The 24,325-nt window shown below is 35.5% G+C and overlaps 1 protein-coding gene across 11 annotated transcripts in view; it reads left to right on the forward strand.

Annotated features, from left to right (window-relative positions):
• The first annotated feature begins 1,305 nt into the window (after positions 1-1,305).
• The window catches only part of TRIQK (triple QxxK/R motif containing), a 101,795-nt gene continuing 78,775 nt past the window's right edge, over positions 1,306-24,325 (forward strand). For 2 of the 11 annotated variants that reach the window (XM_045075827.1, XM_045075829.1), the window contains exons 1-3: positions 1,306-1,443; positions 8,282-8,338; positions 11,740-11,899. Coding sequence is in view for 6 of the 11 variants with exons in the window: in XM_045075821.1 (XP_044931756.1) it covers positions 23,876-23,893 (18 nt within the window). In the remaining 5 variants the exon portion in view is untranslated. Of the gene's footprint in view, positions 1,446-8,281; positions 8,339-11,739; positions 11,900-18,711; positions 18,817-21,039; positions 21,110-23,769; positions 23,894-24,325 lie in introns of all 11 variants that reach the window. The other 9 variants (XM_045075821.1, XM_045075822.1, XM_045075826.1 and 6 more) reach the window with 9 other exon arrangements.

Consider the following 24,325-nt stretch of genomic DNA (forward strand, 5'->3'; position numbering starts at 1 on the left):
AAAGATTAAAGAAACATAATGGTGATCATGAGTCATACAAATCAAGAAATTTTGTGGAGAGTTATTTATAGTTAGTGAGCTTTCAGAAGAATTTGAAAATTCAGCAGGACAAGAGAATAAAATCATTTGCAATTGGAATGTGTTCTTTATCCCAACAATTTTATCATAGTATAGTGGACATTTTTAATTGAATCTCAAAGCACTTGTCCAGAAATTGTTTTGTTTTTTTCTGTTATTATTACTACTGTATCCCACAAGATAAACACTTCTGGGTATTGGTTTAATATAGAAGGAAAAAAGGGTTGCACTATTTTAAAACCACACGCATACAAATCTGGTTAAGAGTATTAAGATAATCTCATTTAAATCTACCTTTATTTCTAGGAGAGGAACTGGAGACCAGCTAATGATTTAGGAGAAAAGAAAATAAAATTACATTTTGGATTCAATTCCTGGTCCTGATATCCTGAGAGATTTCAAAGACCTTCTAGTTAGTCTATTTATACTTGTCTCAGTCCTTCTTTATTCTGTGTGCTATTTCCCTTCTCAAGGGCTTTTTTTTTTTTTTTTTTGAAACTACGATGGGCTGGCCTACAGGAAAATGACTTACACCAGAGCAAGGGAAAAATTGAAAAATTAAATTGGAAATCGCATAATTTTAAGAAAGAATTTTAAATTCAATTCGCCACAATAAAAAATAATGACTACAGGCACTTTTTCATTTGTTAAATGATTGAATAAATGTAACCTATCTGAGCCTCAGTTTCATTGTTGATAGGCCTTGGATAATAACAGCTCTGTTGGGTGTTGAGAGGAGTACCGGATTATAAGGTATAAATCATTCAACTGTTAAATGCTTTCCAAAAATATTATCTTAGTATTTCATTCCCATTTCGTAGACGTGAAAACTGAATACCTGGGCATACCTCCAAAGTTTTATTGTTGCTCATGATTCAGGAATCACTTTTCCTAGATTAATTAATCTGTGAACAACTTCAATCTGCAAACAACGTTGTTTTCAGAGATAGTTCATGCTTCCTCCCAGGTATGCGCCCCGGAGAGTGGGGATGGGGAATGCGTGTCTTAGGTGAGAAGCCTTCAACAATCAAAAAGAACGTGCCCTCGTGTTTTATATTTCTCAAACGAGTTATAGTCCTCATTTCTGATTTCTGGGGTCACCTCGTAAATCAAGTATTGGAGCAGGGCGGGCTCCTCGGCGTCCGGGACCCGCGCACAGGCGGGAGAGAGACTGACCAATCGGAGCGCGGGCTGCGGACTGGTCGCGTCCCTTTCCTCCGAGCCCCGCCTCTTTTCGTACCGCCGGTTGGGATTAGGGGTGTGCGGCCCGCTCGTCCCGCCCCTGCCTCTGAGTGACAGGACCGTGGACAGCAACATTTCCAGCTAGACACGAAGTTTGTCGGCCCTTGCCTTGGCTGAGCTGAGGTGTGTGTGTCCCGCGAGGGCGAGGGGGCTGGGGAGGCCCTGCCAGGGAAGCTCGGGGTCAGGGACTGAAAACGGGCGCACGGCCTTAGCGAGCCCCCAAAGCGTTTAGAAGATGGTCGTTCCGCCCCTGAGAGCGGCTCTTGGGCGGGCCGTGTGGAGGGAGGCTCTGGAGGAGGGGGAACCCGAAGCCCGGGAAACCCAGTAGATACGGTAATAACTTAAGGACCCCTTCTGGCGAACAGGACGCTCGCGGTGGGGGAGGGGATGGCGGGTTTGGTGTTGGGGTGCGGGGTGGGCGTGGCCGCCTCTGTTGCTAAGGAACGCGCGGTTCCCGCCCTGCCAGCGTGTCCGGCTAGGGCACTGGGCCTTGGAAATTTTAGTCCCGCCCACCGCCCGAGACCGACCTCTCACTTGGCTAGGGATTGGCTCCCTTGTGCTGTCAGTTAATTCGCGTTCGTTTATTTTACTGTCCAGCTCTCCCGGTCTGTAGTTGTCTGGCGTCCCTCCCCAGTATTACCCTTCTGCGTACTTTCCTTCTTAATAAGCATCTGTAGGCCAAAACAGGCAGCGTGAGGTGGCTTTATTTGCACGGAGGAGGGGGGCGCTGGAGTGGGATGGGGAGAGGATCTTTGCTTGCTTCTTGGTGAATCCCTGAGCTCACAAAGTGTTGGTGTCCATGTGGATGGCTAGGGAAAGGTGGTTAGGAGATCTGTTCTCTTCCACTTAGAATTCTTTTTCTCACTGGTGCCCGTTTGAGCACAATAAGCAGCTCAGGAAGTTGAGGTTATTCATTTTTGGACAGGCCTCAATACATGATCTCCATCTCTTCTGTGGAGAGTGGGTCATATTAAGCGTGTAAAGCCCCTTGGCTTCACTGACCCACCTTCAATGATTAACTGTAAGATGGTAACCACAGAAAACCACTTCAGATCTCTTTGCTCGTACCAGTTGGCCCCAAGTGATTCAGCAGAACAAACATTCCAGAGAGAATACACAAAAGGAGCTAAAAATCTGCTTTTACTTCCTTCTGCTAGGTTTACTGTATAAATCCCCAAGAAGGAAGCTTGTACTGCTTGATAACACCGGGGAGAAACTTGACCTATAAGTCAGAAAACAGGCAGGGTTAGGAAATAATGTCCTTGGGCAATAACTTTCATAACTTTTCTCACCTATAAAGTGGGGCTTCTGTGCACTTTGTTCCTAAAGAGTAAGAAGGGATAATTGATTATGAAAGTATTATCAATGATCTACACAGACATAAAATGTTACTGATTACATTTTATCTTTTTGTCTGTATAATCTGAATTTGTAAACACAGAAGTATGATTATTCAGCTTAAAGTATTTTCAGACTTCCTTTGTGACTTCTTTCATCATTGGAACTACTCTGGGTCTGTAGTACCCTCCTTTATGTTAATGATTCTGTGATAGTTCTGGTTACATAGCACCTTAAATGTTTTGTGTGACATCCCTGTCCCCCCTTACTTGACATCACTGGTTTTTCAAAGTATACACATAGCCTGAAAGGATTGGGAAAGATTACCTTCTAATCCAAAGATGAATGACCTCTTTGGTGCCATATACCACTTTGAGAAGCCAAGGAAAGCTGTTGACTCTCCCCTTAGAGAAAGACACAGTTGGAAGCCTAAGTGGTCTTGGATTAATATCCTATTTTGGATCAACTTCTTGAGGGATAAGGAAATTACTCTCCCCCTTGCCTCATCTCAAGGAGAGAGTGAGTATATAGTTGGGAAAAGAATTGGATCTTTTTCCTTTCTTCCACAATGCATTTACCATAGTTTAATTCCGAATCTTAAGTCAATCCTTTTTTTTTTTTTTAACTATTTAATAAACAGGAACTACCAATAGATTGTTGCTGTCTTTTCAAACCATGTAAGCTGTAATTTTTTTCAAATACCTTTTGATCATTTTCTTAAGGGATATTCTTATACTTAAGCCAGTGGAAAGAGAAGTTATTGTCAAATATTTTGAGAAAATGTGAAATGATATTTTTGAGATAACATTAAATACATTAACTTTCTCTTCTATCAAAGTCCATTTTGGACAAAGAAAAACTGATTATGTTTAGCATATGCCACTTGAATACCATAACCTGACTCTTAGACTCTTTTTTACAACTTAAGTGAGTCATCTTTTGTACTATTTTAATTTCTTGTGACTAAAAAATATTTTGGTTGGTTCCACTTTGGCTATTTTCTTGATTTCTATATTTAAATAAAAGACTATAAATGAGGTTATTTTGTTTGCTGAATTTTCTTATTGAGGTTTATCAATAAAGTAGACATCTGTAGTAGATATTATCATCAGGGAAAACACTGAAAAAAGAAAATATATATTGCTTTTGTAATAACATAAGAGTATATAGGAGCACTTGTTTTCTTTATTAGCACTTATAATTTCATTTGAATTGTTCAGTATTTGATTATCCTTTCTTAACTCCATTTCTGGTGGAGAAGCTGGTATAAAGACAAATGGATTAGAGAAAGCATTCTAATGAAATTAAAGTTTTTAGGGCCTCAATAAATAATAGCTTTTTTTTCTCTCTTGAGTTTGTAAACAGGTGGAGGTTACAATATCAGCTTCATTACTAAGTAACTGATTGGGCATAAAAGTTTAATAGGAGACTAGAAATGAATACTAGTACTTCCTGTCCCTTTCTACCTCTGCTGCTTTTTTCAGAACCTAGACTTCAGTGAGAGAAAATTTCAGTTTCCAGAAAAGATGTACTTACCCAGAATTACTGATAGGCATGGTCCAGGGAGGAGAGTGAAGTAAAAGAAGGAAAGCTCTAGTATTTACAGATTTGCAGTATTTACTATCTACCCATTGAAGTAATATGGACCAATGGATTTCAGCCATCAATCAGATAACTCTCCTGTTGGGAAGCCGCAAGTAGGGAGTGGGATCTGAGGCCAGGACTGTTAACCTAGTGTTCTGATTTTCTACCCTGGGTGATCCCTTTGGGTCATTTGAAATATGCAGAGGTGTTTTTAAATTATTACTATGTGTTTAAAAGCTCCTGGCTTTTGGGACTCTGTGTAACATAGAGGTATAATTCAATGAAGAATTTTCTTCCCCTCCTCCAATGCCAGAAATACCTCCTTCGAGAACCACTGTTCCAGTGAAGTTCCTCCACATGGAAACATAAGGCTAGGCCAGATTTCTCCCTAGTCTTTGTTCCTCTGTATTCATATTTTTGATATCAATAGATTTAGCTCTAAGTGTGAAGGTTTTAATAAAAATATTGCTTAGAAATTGTCATTTTTTGGTATTCTCCCAGAATGTCCAAAACAATATTAATGGAAAATAATGATGCATATTTTATAATATTTGATATCCTCAAGACATATCTAACTGAACAAATAAGGATCATAGATTCCTAGAGCTAATTCTTTTCACACCTCTTACTTACATCCATACCTGTTAAGTATCTTTGCAACAGCAGAGTGAAATAGGTATACAGTTTCATGAAAAAGAAAAAATGATTTCTTAGCTTCTTAATTTGGAGATGTTAAACAATAGAAAGATAAATACGCTGTACTCAGAGGTTTAACAAATTCTGTTTTGTTGAATCAGAAGGTGGAGACAGTTGCATAAGTGAGAGATCTTATCAGTTTCATGGTTTTCAAGCCACTGAACATGGAGAATGACAACAGGATTAAAAAGATGCTTAGTTCTTCTATAGAAGTATTATGTAGTGGGTTCCTGGGTGGCTCAGTTGGTTAAGTGACTGCCTTCAGCTCAGGTCATGATCCCAGAGTCATGGGATCAAGTCCTATGTCGGGCTTCCACCTCCATGGGCAGTATGCTTCTCTGTCTGACCTTCCAACTTCTCGTGCTCTCTCTCACTCTCTTTCAAATAAAGAAAAAAAATTTTTTTCAAAGTATTATGTAGTGATATAGTTGCAAAATTAATGGATTAATTAGACTGATCAACTTAAAATTTTGGCAAAGAAAAAAGGAAGATGCTTAAACCCAAAAAACATTTTATCATAGATATTAAAAATATTAGAATATTCTAGGATGTAGAATAATAAATTATATGGGTACCTGTGACAAAGTCCTACTTGTGGATTATAGTTTATATCTACCCTAGATAGAAGGTACACTGGACTGAAAGGTTTTGACTTAGCTCCAGCAGTAGATACATTATTTTGGGTGGAGTGGGGGGTGGTTTATAATGTTTCAGGCATCAAGTTCCTTATAACTGAATATATACAGTAGCAGATTTATGAGGTTCTTCCATTTTTATGAAGAATGTGCTTGAACATTAGAATACATTCTCATTATTCACAGTGGTTCAGTATAGCACTGAATCTCTCTGAGCAAGGGCTTATCAGATTTTTTTTAAGGATGGAAAGGTATAATTTAAAAAAGAACCAGTTTCTGATTCCATTTTGTCATTTCCTAGGTGTCCATTCTCTGCCTCCCCTCCTCTCCTCAACATCTCCACCCACCCCTCATACATACAAACATACATTTGGAAAAGACTCGACTAGTAGAAATGATCTGTATAGTCTCATTCAAAGCCAAAGTATTCTGGATAGGTTTAGCATTTGAAATGAATAGAGTAGAATAAAAAAACCCCACAAATCCAAGGAAAAGTTAATCATAAGATTCAGTGAAATACCTGTGAAAATCAAGAATTTTAAGCTACAGAAGAACATTTGAGGAAATTCTTTGACATCTAATACAAGAATTCATGGCCTCTATGGATAGGAGAACTCCATATAAAAAGGACAGACAATGATTAAGTGACAGTAGAAAGATAAAAAGGTAAAACGTAAAGATGAGGAAGAAACTAAAAATGAGAACTGTATTAACTTATATTCTTGCTTTAACAAACTGCCACAAACTTAGTGACTTTAAAAACCACAAATTCATTATCTTATAGATCTGTGTAGTTCAGAAGTCTGACATAGTTCTCAATGGGCTGAAATCACTAGGGCTGCATTCCTTTCTGGAGGCTCTGGGAGAGGATCTGTTTACTCGGAAAAAATATATACTTAAACCATTCATCAGTTGACTATGATCCATGGGCTACCCAAATCTGGCTCACTGCTGTTTTTTATGACCCGTGAACTAAGAATAGTTTTTGCTTTTAAATGGTTGGAAAAAACGAACAATATTTTGTGGTGTAAACATGGATTTTAAATTTTGTTTACAAATAAAGTTTTATTGGGACACATCTACACATATGTTTACATATTGTATGTGGTGCTTAAATAGCAGTGTTGAGTAGTTGCAGCAAACAAGCAAATGTGTGGGTGTCTTGCTTTGCATTGCTCAGAGCACTACAAATTGCTGTGACACAGTTATAATTTGATTTTCCCTCAACCTTCAAAGCCTAAAAATTTATGATCTGGTGTATTATAGGAAAAGTTTGCAACTCTTGTCCTAAACTATAAACTTTAGTATATAAGATTGGAATTTTCTTTTTATTTCAAGGTACACAAATTTACTCAGTAATTGCCTTGCAGTGTTCTACTCCACCCCCACCCCCGCCCCTGCTTTTCTTGGTCTTATATGGACTGGGGTTAAAAATAAGTCTATTATTCTTTATATTTAATCATACAAAATTTCTTTTTTTCATCTCTGTGCCATAAATGAAACATACTCATATAAAGATTTTAGAATTTCATTTCCAAAGACATTCAGTTAATTATTGCAGTACTGTAAGAAATAGTAATACTTGATGTATACCAAAAATCTGTGTACTTATAGAGAAAAGCATGTACTGTATTAAGTTATGTGTCAATCAGTTAATCAGCAAAGATCTGTTTGGCAGACATAGGTGAATTATATAGGGGGAGTGGGTTTGAAAGTTCTTGAAGGATGCCTGTGAATTTAAGGTAGGTAAGGCTGGGGCTTATGTAACATCAAGGCAAAGAGAACAAGATTTGTAAAGCTACTAAGCTGTCAATAGGATCACATAGACGGGAAATGAAAGAAATTCAGTGGCTGGAACACAGAAAAGCGGCTGGAGTGGAGGCAATAAAGACCTGCTGGCCCAGGCTGAGATGGCTGTTTTATATGCCATACAAAGCAATTTTCATCTTATAGGCAGTGAGGATCCATTTTAGATTTTTATACTGTAAAGCCCATGTGATTGGATTGGTATTTTAGAATAATGGTTCTTAAATTTTCAAATATAGCACTCCCTAAATTTTTTTAATGCTATGAATATACCATCATGGAACAGAAGTTGCATTGGGATATACCCTCGCATGTCCTATTTATAACAACATTTTCCTTGAGGGAGGATATATAGATAATCCTCTAATTATCGTAGGAACTTAAATGGTACATAAATTTTGTGAGCAGACTGTTAAACTGAAATAATTTTAAGATTTCAAAAGATTAAGAAGTTACCTATAATGTAAAAAAAAATAATCTGTCTGGCCTCTCCTGGGTACACAGAACTACTTTAAGACCAAACACAATATATATGTTTGCACACTGCACCAGTTTTATATATGGCTTATAAAAACTTTATAAAAACTTGAGATAGACGTTTAGTTATGGACCACTTTAACACATTTGGGTTTTCTTTTCTTAGATATTTAAAAAACAATGTTTAATGCTTAGTGTTTCTTCAAATAAAATTAGTGTATTTTGAATGCCTGTAAAGAGTTGGACTAAAACTGTATCTCACTTTGAACATTGATTTAGATATATAATAAAAATAGTATCCCAGGTAATATTTTCTCACATATATATAGACTTTTATATTTGCCACATTATTTTCATAAAAATGATCTCATTTCAGTCTTACAATAATCTCTGATAATATATGAGTTCTTTACTCCATTTTATAGATTTGAAGTCTATATCTCAGAGGGATGATCTGAACATACTCTTCATTATAGAGGAAAGTGAGTATGCTCTATGATTAGATAGATTTGCATTCAAATCTGTGCCCTTTTCTTTGTTAACTGTGTGTGCTTAGAAAAGTCACTTAATTTGTTAGGAAACTCAGCTTTCCCAGTTGGAGTTAATTGTACTTGTCCCACAGGAATGTTATGAGAATTTCTTTCTGATAATACATGTGACGTGTAATGCACAGTAAATGGAAACTGCTGATATGATTATTGTTGCTAATATTAATCATCATCATTAACACCCATTATTCACATTTTCAAAACCCAAAACTTATTTAAGAAAATAAAGGTTTTGCAAAATAAATTTTCCCCCAAGTATTACATAAACTCAGTTGAGACAAAATTGTATTTAAAATGACATGGAACTATTTATGTAGTGTTTACTTTTCTAGTTATTGTCAATAGTGATAAGATTTTGCTATGAAGTATTAATATGCTGTCCCTATATTCCTCTAGGATTATTTTGTAATTACAGTAAATGAGACATATTACCTCTCTGTAATCTAAAAACCTTTAAGTCACAACTGGCCCAAACATTTTAGATAAGGACTACAGATATATATTACTATGATTCTTTTATTTTAATAATCTTATTGAGATGTAGTTCACAACCATTAAATTTATTATTTTAAAATGTACAATTCAGAAATTTTGTAGCATATTCACAAAGCTGGACAACCATCACCACTATGTAATTTTAGAATATTTTCATAACCTCAAGAAAGAAACCCTGTATCCATTATCAGTCATGCCCCATCTCTTCTGCTCTCACTCCCAGCCTTACCTAACTGTTAACCTGTTTTCTGTCTCTATAGATTTTCTCATTCTGGACATTTCATATAAAGAGAACAATAGGAATGATGTATTAACTGGACTTTTGTGACTGGCTTCTTTAATTTAGAATAATGTTTTCAAGGTTCACCCATGGTGTCACATGTGTCAATATTTCATTCCTTTTTTGGTGGAATAATACTCTATTGAATGGTTATATCACATTTGATTTATCTGTTCTTTGGCTAGAAGAATATGCTGCTATAAACATTCATGTGCAAGTTTTTATGTGGACATATGTTTTCATTTCTCTTGGGTAAATACCTAGGAGTGGAAATGCTGGGTCATATGGTTACTGTATGGTTTTGGTGGGAACTGCCAAACTATTTTGAAGATGGCTGTGCACCATTTTATTTTTCCACCAGCAGGGTATGAAGATTCTAGTTTCTCTACATCCTCAATAACACGTCTTATTGTCTGTCTAGTGAAGTGGTATCTCATTGTGGTTTTGATTTGAATTTCCCTAGTGACGAATGAAATCTACTGTCTTTTCATGTGCTTATTGGCAATTTGTTTTTATTCTTTGAAGAAATCTCTTTGCCTTCTAAAATTTGGATTATTTGCATTTTTACTGTTGAATTGTAAGAGTTCTTCATTCTGGTATAAAACCCATATCAGATATGTGATTTGCAAATATTTTTTCCTGTTCTCTGGGTTGTCTTTTCACTTCCTTGGTCATGTACTTTGTTTTTATTCTTTGAAGAAATCTCTATTTAAGTGCTTTGCCTTCTAAAATTTGGATTATTTGCATTTTTACTGTTGAATTGTAAGAGTTTTTCATTCTGGGTATAAAACCCATATCAGATATGTGATTTGCAAATATTTTCTCCTGTTCTCTGGGTTGTCTTTTCACTTCCTTGGTCATGTACTTTGGAGCACAAAGGTTTTTCTTAATTCTGATGAGGTCCAATGTGCCTACATTTTCTTTCGTTGCTTGTATGTTTGGTGCTATATCTAAGAAACTATTGCCTAACCAAAGGTCATGAAGTTTTACTCCTCCATTTTCTTCTAAGCCTTTTATAATTTCAGTATTTACCTCTAGGTATGTGATTCATTTAAGTTAAATTTTGTGTATGGTAAAACAGGACTTTGATGTAGGAAAGATATTAAGGTTCAGAGCCAACTGCCAAGAAAGAATTCTTGAGACGTTTTGGTCCAAAAAGGTGGTTTCATTAAAGCACAAGAATAAGGAACTGTTTTCAGAAATAGCTGCACTGGGGTCATGAAGAGTGGCTGATTATATACCAACTTTCAAGTTGGGAGGGGTTCGGGATAATGTTATCCCTTTTTGGATTTCCAGGACCTTGAGGGGACTAGCTGTTGTTGGGAAGAGGTCATTTATTATTGTCTGTCAGTAGGTCATAAGCTTGGGAGATGATTGCCAACATGCATCTTGGAGAGGGGGCGGTGATAGAGAGAAAAGATATTTCCAAAGAGATTTTTATGTGTTAAAGTAGACTTACAGGATCCTGAGGGTCAGATTAAGATTGCCTTTAGCCCTTAGCAAAGTATTAACATCGAGGCAGTTGAGTCCTTAGAGGAATGTCACTCTGTTTGTTTCAAGGACTTGGCAGTGGGCTAATATTAAGGAAATTTAGTTTTAGTAAGGGAATTTAGTTTTTCTTTTTGCCTTTGTTTCCCATGTCAGACTTCAGTTTTATTCTTTTGCACCATTTTTAAAAGACTATGCTTTTGTATTATCACGCTTGAGCTGGATTATTATCACTATTTAAAAACAGCCTAAAGGTGGCAATCTATTTTTAATGATATTATTAGAATTAGTGAAACTTGTGCTCTCAAATGCTTGGGGTTAAATTTTGAGTTGGTGTTACTATTATGAGAAAATGGTTTGGAACCATTGTCTTATATAGATAAGAGTATCTATGTAAGAGCAATTGCAATATAAAACTAGAGATAAGTTCAGTGCCTGGCACATAATAGGTATTCAGTAAATATTTGTCAAACAAAAATGAATAAATCATCTATTATTTGATTGTTTTCTTTCTTGCTTTTTAATGGGCATTTAGTTTAGAAAGTAACATATTTAAGCAATTATGGTTAAATAAATAAAATTTGTTTTATAGGTTGACCCTGTACAAATTACTAACAGAGAACAAATTCAAATTGGCCTCTTTATATTCCTATTCAATTCTAAAATATAGTGAATACATCTCTAACTACTTTTTAGATAATTACTATATAAAGAACCATTCTTAAAGTGTGATCTGAAGAAATAATGTTACTATTTATTACAGTGGAAAGGGGGTCTTTAATTAAATAAATTTTAGACACATTGGGTCAAGTAAATTTAAATAGGCTTCTCTATTACAGGATTCTCAGAGCTTTGTTTTTGAAGGTATGCTTTGTGAAAAAAGAGCATGATATGCAGCATTTTCTAAGTATATTTGACCAGAGAAACTTAATTCAAGTGAATATGTAACAGACTTAGTAAACCAAGAAACACCTCTTAGAAAATGCTACCGTAGTGATTTTATTTTGTAGGTATTAGAGCACTGGAGGTCATCCATTTATAAGGTTTTCATATACTCTACTTTGAATTCCAGTAAGAAAAAGCAACCAAGAGCATTGTTATTGGTATCTGGAATTGAATTTGCCAGGAATGCAAGCACAGCTTCCTCAGTAAAGATCTTGCCTTTGGAAACATCTTACCCCTTGGCAGCTCTCCAGAGTTCAGACTTGGCAGCATCAAGGACACAACACAAGGTGTGTTTATTTGATTTAACATTTGGCAAAAGGTGTTTTGACTTGTGGTTTGTTTTCTTTCACTTGTTTTTTGTTTTGTTTTGTTTTGGTTTGGTTTGTTTGCTTCTGGCAATGAACTTGAGTTTGGAATGTAGTTTTTATAGAAGGCAGTATTACAGTGGGAGAATGATTTTATTTTTATTTGTTTTGTATTTGGGCAAATCCAAATAAAGAGAGCAAGATCCCTAGAGCTATAAATCTATATCTTATTTTTTAAATCATTTAGTTTTATTGTCTACTAGGATTTGTTTCTACTTTAAGCACTTGATCTCTCTCTCTCTCTCTCTTTTTGTACTTGATCTCTCTTATGTTTGATACACTATGATACTTTGGTACATTACTATATTTTGGTAGTTATATATGGATTATAATCAATGTCTCTGGTGTAGTAAGTAATAAGCAGATTGAGATCATCATAAGATGTCATTCAATGTCATTTTTAACGTTTCTTGATTAATTGGTATATCTGTGTTTCACCTGTTTTGTGGGAGAGGAAATATGTTATACAATCAAAGAATATGGGCCCCCATTATATCTCTGACCTTATCCTCTGCTGTCCTCTTCCACCTCTTCCTCCACGCAGAACTTTTCAATGGCCCTCTGTTTCATTCAAGATAAAAGCTAAAAGCTCTTAAACTGGCCTCTGCAAGAGATGGTTCCTTGTTACTGCTCTAATACCATCTCTAATCACTCACTTGCCCAACCATACTGGCTCCTTTGTTGTTCTTTGAACATGCCAGGCATGTTCCCCCTCAGGATTTTTATACCATTCTCTCTACTGAATGCTCTTCCCTAGATATCTGTATAGCACATTGTTTACTTTCCTTTGGGTCTTTATTACAAGATCACCTGGTCACCATCCACATATCCCTGCTCTATATTTTCTATTTAGCATTTATCGCTATATAATAAACTATATATTTTATACTTACTTGTCTTGCTTATTGTCATTATCCTTCGCAGGAAAATCTGTTATGAGGGCAGATGGTTTTTGTTTTTTGTTCTTTGTGGGTTTTTTTGCTTTGGTATTACTCTATCTCTAGTAACTAGAGTAGTTCTTGGTTCTTGATAAGTGAATGAATGAATTACCAGTTAACTTAGCTAATGTGGTCAGTGTTTCACTTACCATGAGTGAGGCACTGTGCTAATTGGTGACCCTACATGTGTTGTCCAAATGGAGCATCTCTTCATTGGATGGGGGGCGATGATCAGGTAGAAGCTGTAGTGCAGGGGGTGAAAGAGTTCACCTGAGGCGGAACAAAGGAGACAGAAGTTTATTGAATATACCACAAGGGAGAGCAGTGGGCAGAATGGCAGAGGAGAGGCTGTCTGCAATGAGGTGGTGGGTGGAGGCTGTTTATTTAAAGGGGGAAGGTGAGGCGGTATAACCACCTATGGAATTCTCCTTTTTGGTTATCTGTGCCTAATTGTAAGCAGGCTATTGGTCAGCTGGGCCTATGGATATTTTGAGGTGGGCTCCTGCTGGGCCTTTTTCTATATTCCATTGCTCAAGCCTGTTTGCCTAAAAGCTGTCTCTGCAATACAGAGATGAAATACATAGTTCCTGCCCTTCTAAGGACTGTTTGAAGGGAAACGGATGGTTATAGCAGCCATCTTACTACAGTGTTGTGTTGTAATGAGGTATGAATACAAAGCTATCATCATTTGGAGAAACAGCATTTGGGTCAGATTGTACTGGGCTCATGGAAGCCTTCCTGAGAAAGGTAACCTATTTTTTTTTTTTTTTTTTTATCAGCTGGGATAGCCTAGGTTATGCTGTAGGAACAAATAAGCCCAATTCACAGTGTCCTAACATAACTAATGTTTATTTCTCACAGAGACTACATGTCTAAAATCTGTTAGTAGGAAAGCTCATATGATCCAGATGCAGCAATGGGAAGAGAGTGGCTAATTATGCACTAGCATTTAGAATTTTATTGATCAAAACAAATTTCAAAAGGGGGACTGTGAAGTGCAATATCGTCTCTACCTAGAGGGAGAGGAAAACTGGAAGATATGTGAGTAGAATTAATGACTGCTGTTATACTTTTCTACTGTTTTAAAGGAGTATAATATATCCAGGTAAAGAGAAAGTTATTCAGAGAAAGGAAGAGCATGGGCAAAGGCAGTAAGCTGTTATGTAGTGTGGTAATTTCAGGGAACTGTATGTAATTCAAAGTAGTTAGAGCACAGTGTTGGTTTGGGATAAAGATAGGTTAAAGAGACTGGGGGAAGAATGGAGGTTTGATTACACCAAATTATGGGGGTGCCTGGGTGGCTCAGTGGGTTAAGCCGCTGCCTTCGGCTCAGGTCATGATCTCAGGGTCCTGGGATCGAGTCCCGCATCGGGCTCTCTGCTCAGCAGGGAGCCTGCTTCCTCCTCTCTCTCTCTCTGCCTGCCTCTCTACTTGTGATCTCTCTCTGTGAAATAAATAAATAAAATATATTTTACACCAAATTATGGAATTACAACTCCATCCTGAAGGACATGAGGAAACACTGAAGGATATAATACACTTCAGGGGAATTTTCTTGATTAAACTTATTTGATGAAAGATTATTCTGGAAGCAGTATGGGGGATGGTTTGAGGGGAGCAAGACCAGAGACAGTAAGACCAATTATGATACTAATGCAATAATGGTGGTCAGGCTGCAGATGAATGCAATGACAGAGAAAATGGTAAAGGAGTGGTAAAGGTAGAAGGGCAGGAAAAGTATATACATGGGGGTGGACTCCAGGGCAGAGGGGGAGCCTTGGTGGAAGACAGGACACTTCGTCCAGTGAGATTATAGTAGAGGTAATGGCATGAACAGTGTATGTGTGGATTTATGTGTGTTTAACGTGTGTGAGAGAGTAAGTTAGAATAAGCTAGCAAGTGAGCAATTCTTACCTAGTGATCTATATATTCTTTGTGACTTGGGAAACTAGCTCATGTGCCTTGAATAGAATGAAGGTGGGAAGAAGACTTCAGGAGAGCCCTACAAATTGTAATGGCTACTGAGTCAAATGGAACATACAGCCAACTTGGGGCAGAGATGTTGCTGGGAAGTGTTATGCATTTGTTAAAAATCAGATTATACACTTTACTATGGAAATTGCTTTGGGAAGCTCGGTTGCTTTTTCTTTAAATTGTTTAGAATTCAGTAATAATTTAAAAATATACACTTGAAAAGGCTTTTGTGTATGCAGCTTCCATTAGAGGGACTCAAGAGATACAATCTAGTGCCAGCCCCCAAATTTTGGTTAATGTGATAACAAGGACCCAATTATTTCATAACAGAAGGAATACAAATTTCTAAAACTAATGAAGTAGTTATCCAGTGCTTTTATAAAATCATTCTTTTATGATATGCTTTCAAATAAAGTAGTAAATGTGACAGTGAAGTTTAATTTTTTAAAGAAGACCGAGAAATGATTGGAATACTTGTGATATTTTTCTTAAAGGTTTTAGAAGACATTGCTTGGAATGTTCTATGATTTAAAGGATATTCTAAAATCATGTTTTTTGTTTCCCATGTATATTAGGACCATGGTTAACATATTTGGGGTGCTGGGACACCTGGGTGACTCCCAGTCAGTTGAGCATCTGACTTTGGCTTGGGTCATGATCTTGGGATCCTGGGATCGAGCCCCAGAGTGGGCTCCCTGCTTGGCTGGAAGCCTGCTTCCCCTTCTCCCTGTGCCTCTACTCCTGCTTGTGCGCTTTCTCTCTCTCTCTCTCTCTCTCTCAATCTGTGTGTGTGTGTGTGTGTGTGTGTGTCAAATGAATAGGTAAATAAATCTTCCAAAAAAAAAAAAAGAGAATATTTAGGATGCTATTTATTATTGCAAATTGAAGTTTTGAGACCTTGATGAAAGAATCAGTTTTATTTAATATCATACTATTTCCCTAGAGAACCATACTGACCTGCTCTATGCATGTGGTGGGAATACAGATACATATGGATATAGATATATAAAATTTTTTTTAGATATATAACTTTTATATATGTAAACTTGTACAACTTAGTACAACTCCTGAGGAGAGAATAACAAAGAATTGATGGGAATGTTGACCTGAAAAGATTTTTTTCTTAGATTGGAGGATAATTAGGAACTCTTTACAAAGATTAGAGCTAACTAACAGTTTTTAGTTTTAAAACTGGGGACTAGTGTTTAAGCCTATTAGTTTGTTTGTTTGTTTGTTTGTTTAGAAGCCTGCCATTTTCCAAAGTATTTTTGAGTACTTATACTGTAAGCATGAAAGTGATACTATCTTACTCCAGAATTTCCAATACTTGCTAACAGTAAGGGGCATCTGGGTGGCTCAGTGGGTTAAAGCCTCTGCCTTCGGCTCAGGTCATGATCCCGGGGTCCTGGGATCGAGCCCCGCATCAGGCTCTCTGCTCAAGCGGGAGCCTGCTTCCTCCTCTCTCTTTGCCTGCCTCTCTGCCTACTTGTGATCTCTCTCTGTCAAATAGATAAATAAAATCTTAAAAAAAAAAAGCGCATATGTAATTTGGCATCTTAAAAGTAAATCCTAAGATACTTTTGTTGAGGCCACTTAGCTGATAGTAGAAGATAGTTAGGAGACCAAATAGTAGCAGAAAAATATACAATTTATGTAATTAAGTTAATACAGAAAAGTATACAATTTATATGTAATTAAGTTAATAGTATATTCTGAGACCATTCTTATACTCTAAGAACCTTAACTATAAAGGAGTTCATTTACTTTTAAAATGAATATGAGGTCATCGAGTTCAGATTGTTTTTGTTTGTTTGTTTGTTTATAAAAGCCATTTGGACTTGTGTGGCCCCTCAGCAATGAGTAACCGATTAAACCAGCATGATGTAATGATACTAATAATACTTAATGAACACTTACTATGTGAGAAGCACCATGTTAAGTACTTATATTTAGCTATTTAATTTAGTGCTCACAATAGCAGTATAGGATAGGTATTCTTACTGTGCCCATTTAAAAGATGGCAAATGAGTTTAGCTTGGTAAACAATTAAAAAGTGATAGAACCAGAAAGGAAGTGGATTAAAATAGAGAAGAGTTAACCCACCTTTTATCAGTCTCATATTCCTATAGGAGAGAATTTATAGTAATATTTTAAAACTCAAAGCATTTTTAATTGTTTATGATAATGAACCATAAAATATGGGTGATTTAACTTAATGTAACTGTCTTCTGAAAAATGTTTGCTCAAAAACATGTGTGCCACCGTTTTCTAATTGTTTGGGATTCTTAATATATAAAAACAAAGATCCCTACTCTTGTGGTACTATGTTCTAGTGGATAGAATTCAGAAAATAAACAATAGACTACATTTAATGTGAAAAATCCTTTTTAATATTTTTAAATAGTTGGTAGTAAAGTAAAACAACTTTTCTTTTGCAACACTGATAATCTAATTGTTTACATCATTTGTAGTGCCTATATCAAATCATGAAAAGGGTGAAATATTGATATAAAATGGTCATTTATTTTAAATAATTAATTTGAGATTAAATATTATTGACCATTATTTTGAAGACATCTCTTCCTCTCCTCCCTTCTTATACACTGAAGATGCAGCATTCCAAGAAAGCAATTAATTGTCATTTGTAAAAGAACTTTGTTTTGTGTAATTAAAGATTTGGGTGGTCTATGGCTAAAATGGAATGAAAGTGAATTAAAAAAAGTCTTTGGACATATTTTTCCTATGAAGGACACAGTTAAGTGTAGTCTTAGTACCTTAAAATAACAGGAAATGCTTATGATTGAAGATTCATTTTGCTCTTTTTGTTCAGCTATATCAGTGTGTCTTTATATGTGTATGAGAAAAAGAGGAAGGGAGAGAATAAATATGGGAATGAATTATGTCAGGGCTTCCTAGGTGCCTTTGTCATAGTAGCTTTTCAGAATCCTACCACTGTAATTCCAGAAATTGACTAAATGTTTACATATATTGTTAAAATAGAGGACGCTATTTCTCTCTGTCTTGGGTTTCTTCTACTTTCTCTTAAGTGATCTTAGTATTGCTATACAGGATCTTCCTTTATGTATTCATCACCAGTAGACCACTCTGCACTGCTTGATTTGGTAGGCCATCTTTCATTAATTCTCTCTTATGAATGCTTTAAGGAGTTAAATAATGGATACGGTTTATGGACTTCATTATTGAAGTAGTAATGATGTGGTACAGTGAAAAATTAAAACGTTCAGTCACAAGGTCATTAACAAAGAATGAAAAATAATTAAGGGCAAAAGAAGAAAGACGGTTTTAAGATAAAATCCAAACTTGCGTATAAGACCACAGTGTTGAGAAAGACATTGGAAAGATTTTTGCAGAGGATAGAATCTGTATTAAAAGAAAAGTCCAGTTCTGTTAGTAACTAGATTTTTGTATAGAAGAGATAACGAAAGTCTTTGGCACAGGCTGTAAAAAGGTTTTGGAAAGAAGTAGAGGTAACAAAAGTGACAAGGGTAGTTAAAAAAATGAACAGTAAGGAGTATGATGCATTAAGGAGAAATATGATCCTATCAGAAATTATGATTATGGCCAATAAATGTGAAAAAGTTTGAGAACATTTATTTCTTTATTAATTGCTTTAGATACTTTATTCATTGATTAAGAGTTGCTTACTTTCATGAAATCCCGTTTTCTGATCTGAGCTAAACAGGGCAAGTTTAAAGGCGGGGCTCAGAAGAGTTCATAGCCTTTTTACTACATTCATTTTTAAATGCCTTATTTGAAAGAGGATGTCCTAGTTTATGATTTTCATATTTTTTTCCCTTTTAGAAAGAGGCAGATGGTATGAAAACTGGACTCCCTTATTTAAAGGGAATGTTGATATTTATAACCAAGCTTATCTCCAGCAAGATTTGTTTTTTGCAGCTGTTCCAGGTTGGAAAAAAATATTATATTAAAGCCCTGGCTTGTTTTTCTTTCCATATTTGGGGGGGGGGGGAATCTTCAGAATGTGAAAAAGTGATGTTTGATTTTAAACATGAATGCAATGTAAACTGTGATTTTTTCCTTCTATATGTGAATTTTCTGTTTGTATGCTGTGATGATATTACTCTTTTTGTTTCACTGATCTTTTTCCTAGATACATCACACTTGAAAAATAATTTACTCATCGTTTTCATATCATCAAAGTATTCTAGGAAGTATAGTAGATTTTTATTAAGAGTTAGCCCATTTTATTAAACAAACCATTTTCTAACTTTGTATTTTGGCATTTTAGTCATTTTCTTTCTGCCCAGAGCATCTTTTTCACTGGGAAATTAAGGGTTTTTTGTTTTGTTTTGTTTTAATAGTTATGTTATTTAATATCAGACATATATTTTTCTTTTTAATTTTCTGTTCTTTGCTTCTGTTTTTAAAAGAAGCTGCTGGACATTTCTGTGGATGTAGTTTAGTAAGGTTTTTAAAAATAATATAATTGAAAATTAATTTTATTTTATACTTAAACTTAATACATGGAGCTATTTGGGTGCATGATAATACTAGAATGAATATCTATGCTTGTACACACATAAAGTCTTTGTACATTTTTGTTCTGTATATGCACCCTCACATAAACGTTTTTTCATAAAGAAGGGTGTTTTTGTAGTAAATACATTGATTTACTGTGAATAAATGTGATTACTGATTTATGTAGAGATAATTTATACATCCTGCTTGTCAAATTAAAGCAAACCCCACTATTTATCTTCTTGAATATAAAATTTTATGCAAATTATGATTGTCAGACTTGTATATTTTTTCTTCTTAATAATTGAAACCAACACTTTTACTTAAAAGTTTTTATTGCTTGGAGCAATAACCTCCCACCCTTTGGTGGTTCTCGCTCTCTCAAATAAATAAATAAAGTAATAAAGTAAATCTTTTTTTTTTTTTAAAGATTTTTTATTTATTTATCAGAGAGGGGGGGTGGAGAGAGAGCACAGGCAAAGGGAGAAGCAGGCTCCCTGCCAAGCAAGGAGCCCGATGCGGGACTCGATCCCAGGACGCTGGGATCATGACCTGAGCCGAAGGCAGCTGCTTAACCAACTGAGCCACCCAGGCGTCCCATAAAGTAAATCTTTAAAAAATTTTTTATTTCCTGTCTTTCAGCACTTACAATTAAACTATTTTAACATCATGAAGACTAGCATATTGCTAAATCTTTGACATAAACCATTATTAGTATAGTTTATTTATCTGTTTTTCTGAGTAAACCCTTTAAACTTCAATCTTTAATTCACAAAATTATCACTCTTTCTCTCTTTAATTACATAGAACATGAATACCTTTAATTGATTTTATCCGTTCAGTTTATTACACATCTTTTATTATTCCCTTAGTCTTTGTACTGATACTCAGCGTTCAAAGTGTAAAGTGGAGGATATGGGAATTCTTTGTTGGTTATCGCTTCTCTCTATCTTTTTATAAGGAATGCTTTTCATGTTCATCGCACAAATGTCATTCTTTCCTTGCTTGAGTGTTTGCCTAAGGTAGGTCTAGTAAAAATTTAAATGCAATTCTCAAAATTAAGAACCAAATCAACATGAAGCACTTAATGAAAGGTGCTAGCATTCTGTTGCTCTGTCTTCTCACCATGTAACAAAGCAAGTGATTCTATAGAAGGTATGAAGCTATGCAAGTAAAAATCATGCACATTACTGTTTCCTGTTTTCTTGTAATTGCTGCATGTTCCCAATGGATACCTATATGAGTGAGCATTTAAGAACCATGTGACTGGGGTCATCTATATTCATTTTCTATTTCTTTAGCCAAGAGATCCAAAGTATGTTTTTCAAATTATTTAAAAATAATAAAGATGAAAAGATTTTTTTTCTATCAATACCTTACTTATCTGAAGACATATAAGTTCAGATACAAAGATCTGGGGCAGAAATAAAATGAACTTTTTTATTATATGACATGGCTGACACTTATTATATGACATGGTGTTTAGTAATTTAAAGGTAGATGTAATGGAGTATAAAAGAAAATGAAATAAAATATATTTATAAACTATATTAAAATAATTGAATTTTTAATCAGAAAACATTTATGTATTTCCTGTGCTTGTGGCCTTTTATTATGAACATCAGTGATCATTATTCTATTTGTTCACAGGGGCAAATAGCAAATTACTGACAATAATCATTCTCTTTTGGAAATATCTTCTAGAGGACCTGATTCAGAGGTAAAATGTTAACTTACCTGAAGGAGGATTTTATCAACACTTGAAAATTAGCCAGTGGGAAAGAGAGAAAACTTGCGGACTACTAATGCCATCTTATAGGAGAATAAAAATTGATTCTAAAATAGAAGCCTCTAAGACATATGTTAAAATAGTGACATTTTAACTTACTAATAAGAATATAGTTTAAGAAAGGATTTAACATTCTTTGTCTTTAAAAATAATTGCTAGTAATAGCCTGCATAGCTATGTTTAACTGATTCAATAATTAGATATCAGATGACCCATTTCCAGGTATATATTTATTAATTTTCTATTGCTACATAGCCAATTACCATGAACTTGGTGACTTAAAGCAACAACCATTTATTAGCTCCCAGTTTTGCAGGTCAGAAGTCCAGTGTGGTCTGGCTGGGTTCTCTGCTCAGGGTCTTACAAACCTGAAATAATACCAGGGTGTTCAAGGCTCTGTGGAAGAATCTTCGTTTAAAATCAGATATGTTGGGCGCCTGGGTGGCTCAGTGGGTTAAGCTGCTGCCTTCAGCTTAGGTCATGATCTCAGGGTCCTGGGATCGCGTTCCTGCATCAGGCTCTCTGCTCAGCAGGGGGCCTGCTTCCCTTCCTCTCTCTCTGCTTGCCTCTCTGCCTACTGTGATCTCTCTCTGTCAAATAAATAAATAAAATCTTTAAAAAAATATCAGATATGTTGTTGTCTGAATCTAGTTTTTTGTGGTTGTAGGATTGAAATCCTCCTTTCCTCTTAGCTCCTTTAAGCCACTCATATGTCTTGCCACATGGCCCTATCCAGCAGTGGAGAATTTCTCAGGCATCAAATCCCTTTTAGTTTGAATCTTTCTAACTTTTCTGACCTCTAAACCAAGATTTAAAGTGCTCTTATTATTAGATGAGTCCCAGTTTGAAAATATCCCTATTTTAAAGTCAGCTGATATAGACATTAATTAGATCTGTGAAACTTCTTTTGGTATTTAATTTAACATAATCATAGAAGTTATATTTCATCATATTCACAGGTTCTGCCCATACTCAAACTTTGATTTATTCTGTTCTCAAGATCACCTCATTATTTTTGTAGCTAATATGAGGTCTTTCTTGCTATACCCACTTAACATTTTTGTATTTACATTTGACATACCGCTTCCTACATCTCTGCAACTATTATCATAGTTTTTTTTTTAAGATTTTATTTATTTATTTGACAGATAGAGATCACAAGTAGGCGGAGAGGTAGACTGAGAGAGAGGAAGGGAAGCAGGCCCCCTGTTGAGCAGAGATCCTGACACCACCAGGTTCGATCCCAGGACCCCAGGATCATGACCTGAGCCAAAGGCAGAGGCTTTAACCCACTGAGCCACCCAGGTGCCCCTATCATAGTTTTTTCTTATCTGCCTTTAGAACAGGATAGACATAGGGAATCCACACACTGAGGTTCCTATTTTTGAAAAGCAGCTTGTGTATTTCTAGGCAAAGTTACTCTGGGTCTCTGTTTGACATTCACAACTGTTTTTAAGAAATCACACAGTATCCCAGTTAATCGCAAAAAGCTGTAATATATATAGGAATTGATGTGACAGGAATATAATAATGAATTATAAGGTCATCAGATTTAGATGTACAGGTTAAGCTTGGGTACAATACTAGGGGGATAAAAAACAAACAAACCAAAAATCATATAAAGAAAGACAAATACAAGGTGGTTACTGGGCTGGCCACAGCTGCATTAGAAAACATAGACTTTTTTTTAGTCAAGTGGGAAATCTCCAGACATGCTGTACAGAACCAATTACAGCTAACTCTTGAACAACATGGGTTTGAACTGTGTATTTAAAATATGTGGATTTTTTTTCAATAAATATAGTATTTTTTGTAGCTTTATGGTAAGAATACAGTATATAACACATATAACATAGAAAATTGTGGTAATTGACTGTTTATCCTGTTTATTTTATTGGCAAGTCTTCCATTCAACTGTTAACTTTTAGTAGTTAAGTTTTGGGGGAATTAAAAGTTATACATGGATTTTTGACTGTGGGTTGGCATCCCTAACCCATGTTGTTCAAAGGTCAATATATCTGAACTGAGAAAGAAAGAAATTTATCTACCTGCATCTTCCTATCTTTTGTTTCCCATTGGTCAAAGCTCATCTCGTGGTATGTTATTGTCCTTGTACTTTTCAGATCATTGTTGGGGAAGTCAAATCTCACAATGTGTACTCTGTGGCTTCATTAGACTCTTGGAAGTGTTGGGAGGAGCCAGGCTTCCTGTGGGTGTAGGATTATGTATGTCCGTGACAGTGGAGGTAGTAGTGGAAGCTGTAATTTACCCTTACACTTAGAGGAACTCAAAACAGAAAGTGGTGTTAGAAGATGAGTTGAAGGTATTGGCTGGTGTTGACCATTGAGCAAGGACTGAGGCTATAGTAGGCAGTGAATATGGAGAAGTATGTAAGTTGGGACTAAGGATGATTTATAGCAATTGCATCTGGATAACATCTTTAACAATTCTTTATCATGTAAAGGTGCCTTTGATAGAACCTAAGCCACAGTTTGAACTCATTGAATGTTTATCAAATTTAATCTTTAGGTAATGTATTCTCCTTGGTTCTTAGAGTCTCTTCAAAATTTGCATTTTTTTTTTACTGACAGGGAAATAACTCAATCAAAATTAATATAAGAAACAATAGCTATCATTCTGTTGGGTACCTTTGTTAATTGAGTCTTAGAGTTGTACTGAAGAACATTGATCATATGGATGTGTTGCTTTTCAAATGTGAGTATTCAACCAGGTCAGTATTCTTTACTAGTGTAGACAAAAGCTAGTTGTCTATATTTCACAGTTACAGCAGAATTCAGATTAGAATTATATTACAAATATTACAAAAATATTTTCTTATTGTCATTGTTAGCAAGATCAGGGTAGGGTGGAACCCAGGTTCTCTGATAAGGCTAGTTGAACTGTCCAAAGACCCCCTACTAGGATAAAACATAAACAGACACCTAAGCACATCAAAATTAAATTGTTGAAAACAGGGATAAAAGAAATCTAAAATAGTCACAGCAGGGGATTTATATGAAGTAAAGAAAAAAAATTAATTTAAAGAATGTTCTTCAATACTATGCCAACTAGAAGACAAAGGAGTGACATATTTCAAGTACTGAAAAAAAAATTCTATACCCAGCAAAAATATTCTTTAAACATGAA

This window comes from Mustela putorius, unplaced genomic scaffold (assembly GCF_011764305.1).
Source record: "Mustela putorius furo isolate JIRA1106 unplaced genomic scaffold, ASM1176430v1.1 tig00000163_pilon_pilon_pilon, whole genome shotgun sequence".
NCBI classification, from domain to species: domain Eukaryota; kingdom Metazoa; phylum Chordata; class Mammalia; order Carnivora; family Mustelidae; genus Mustela; species Mustela putorius.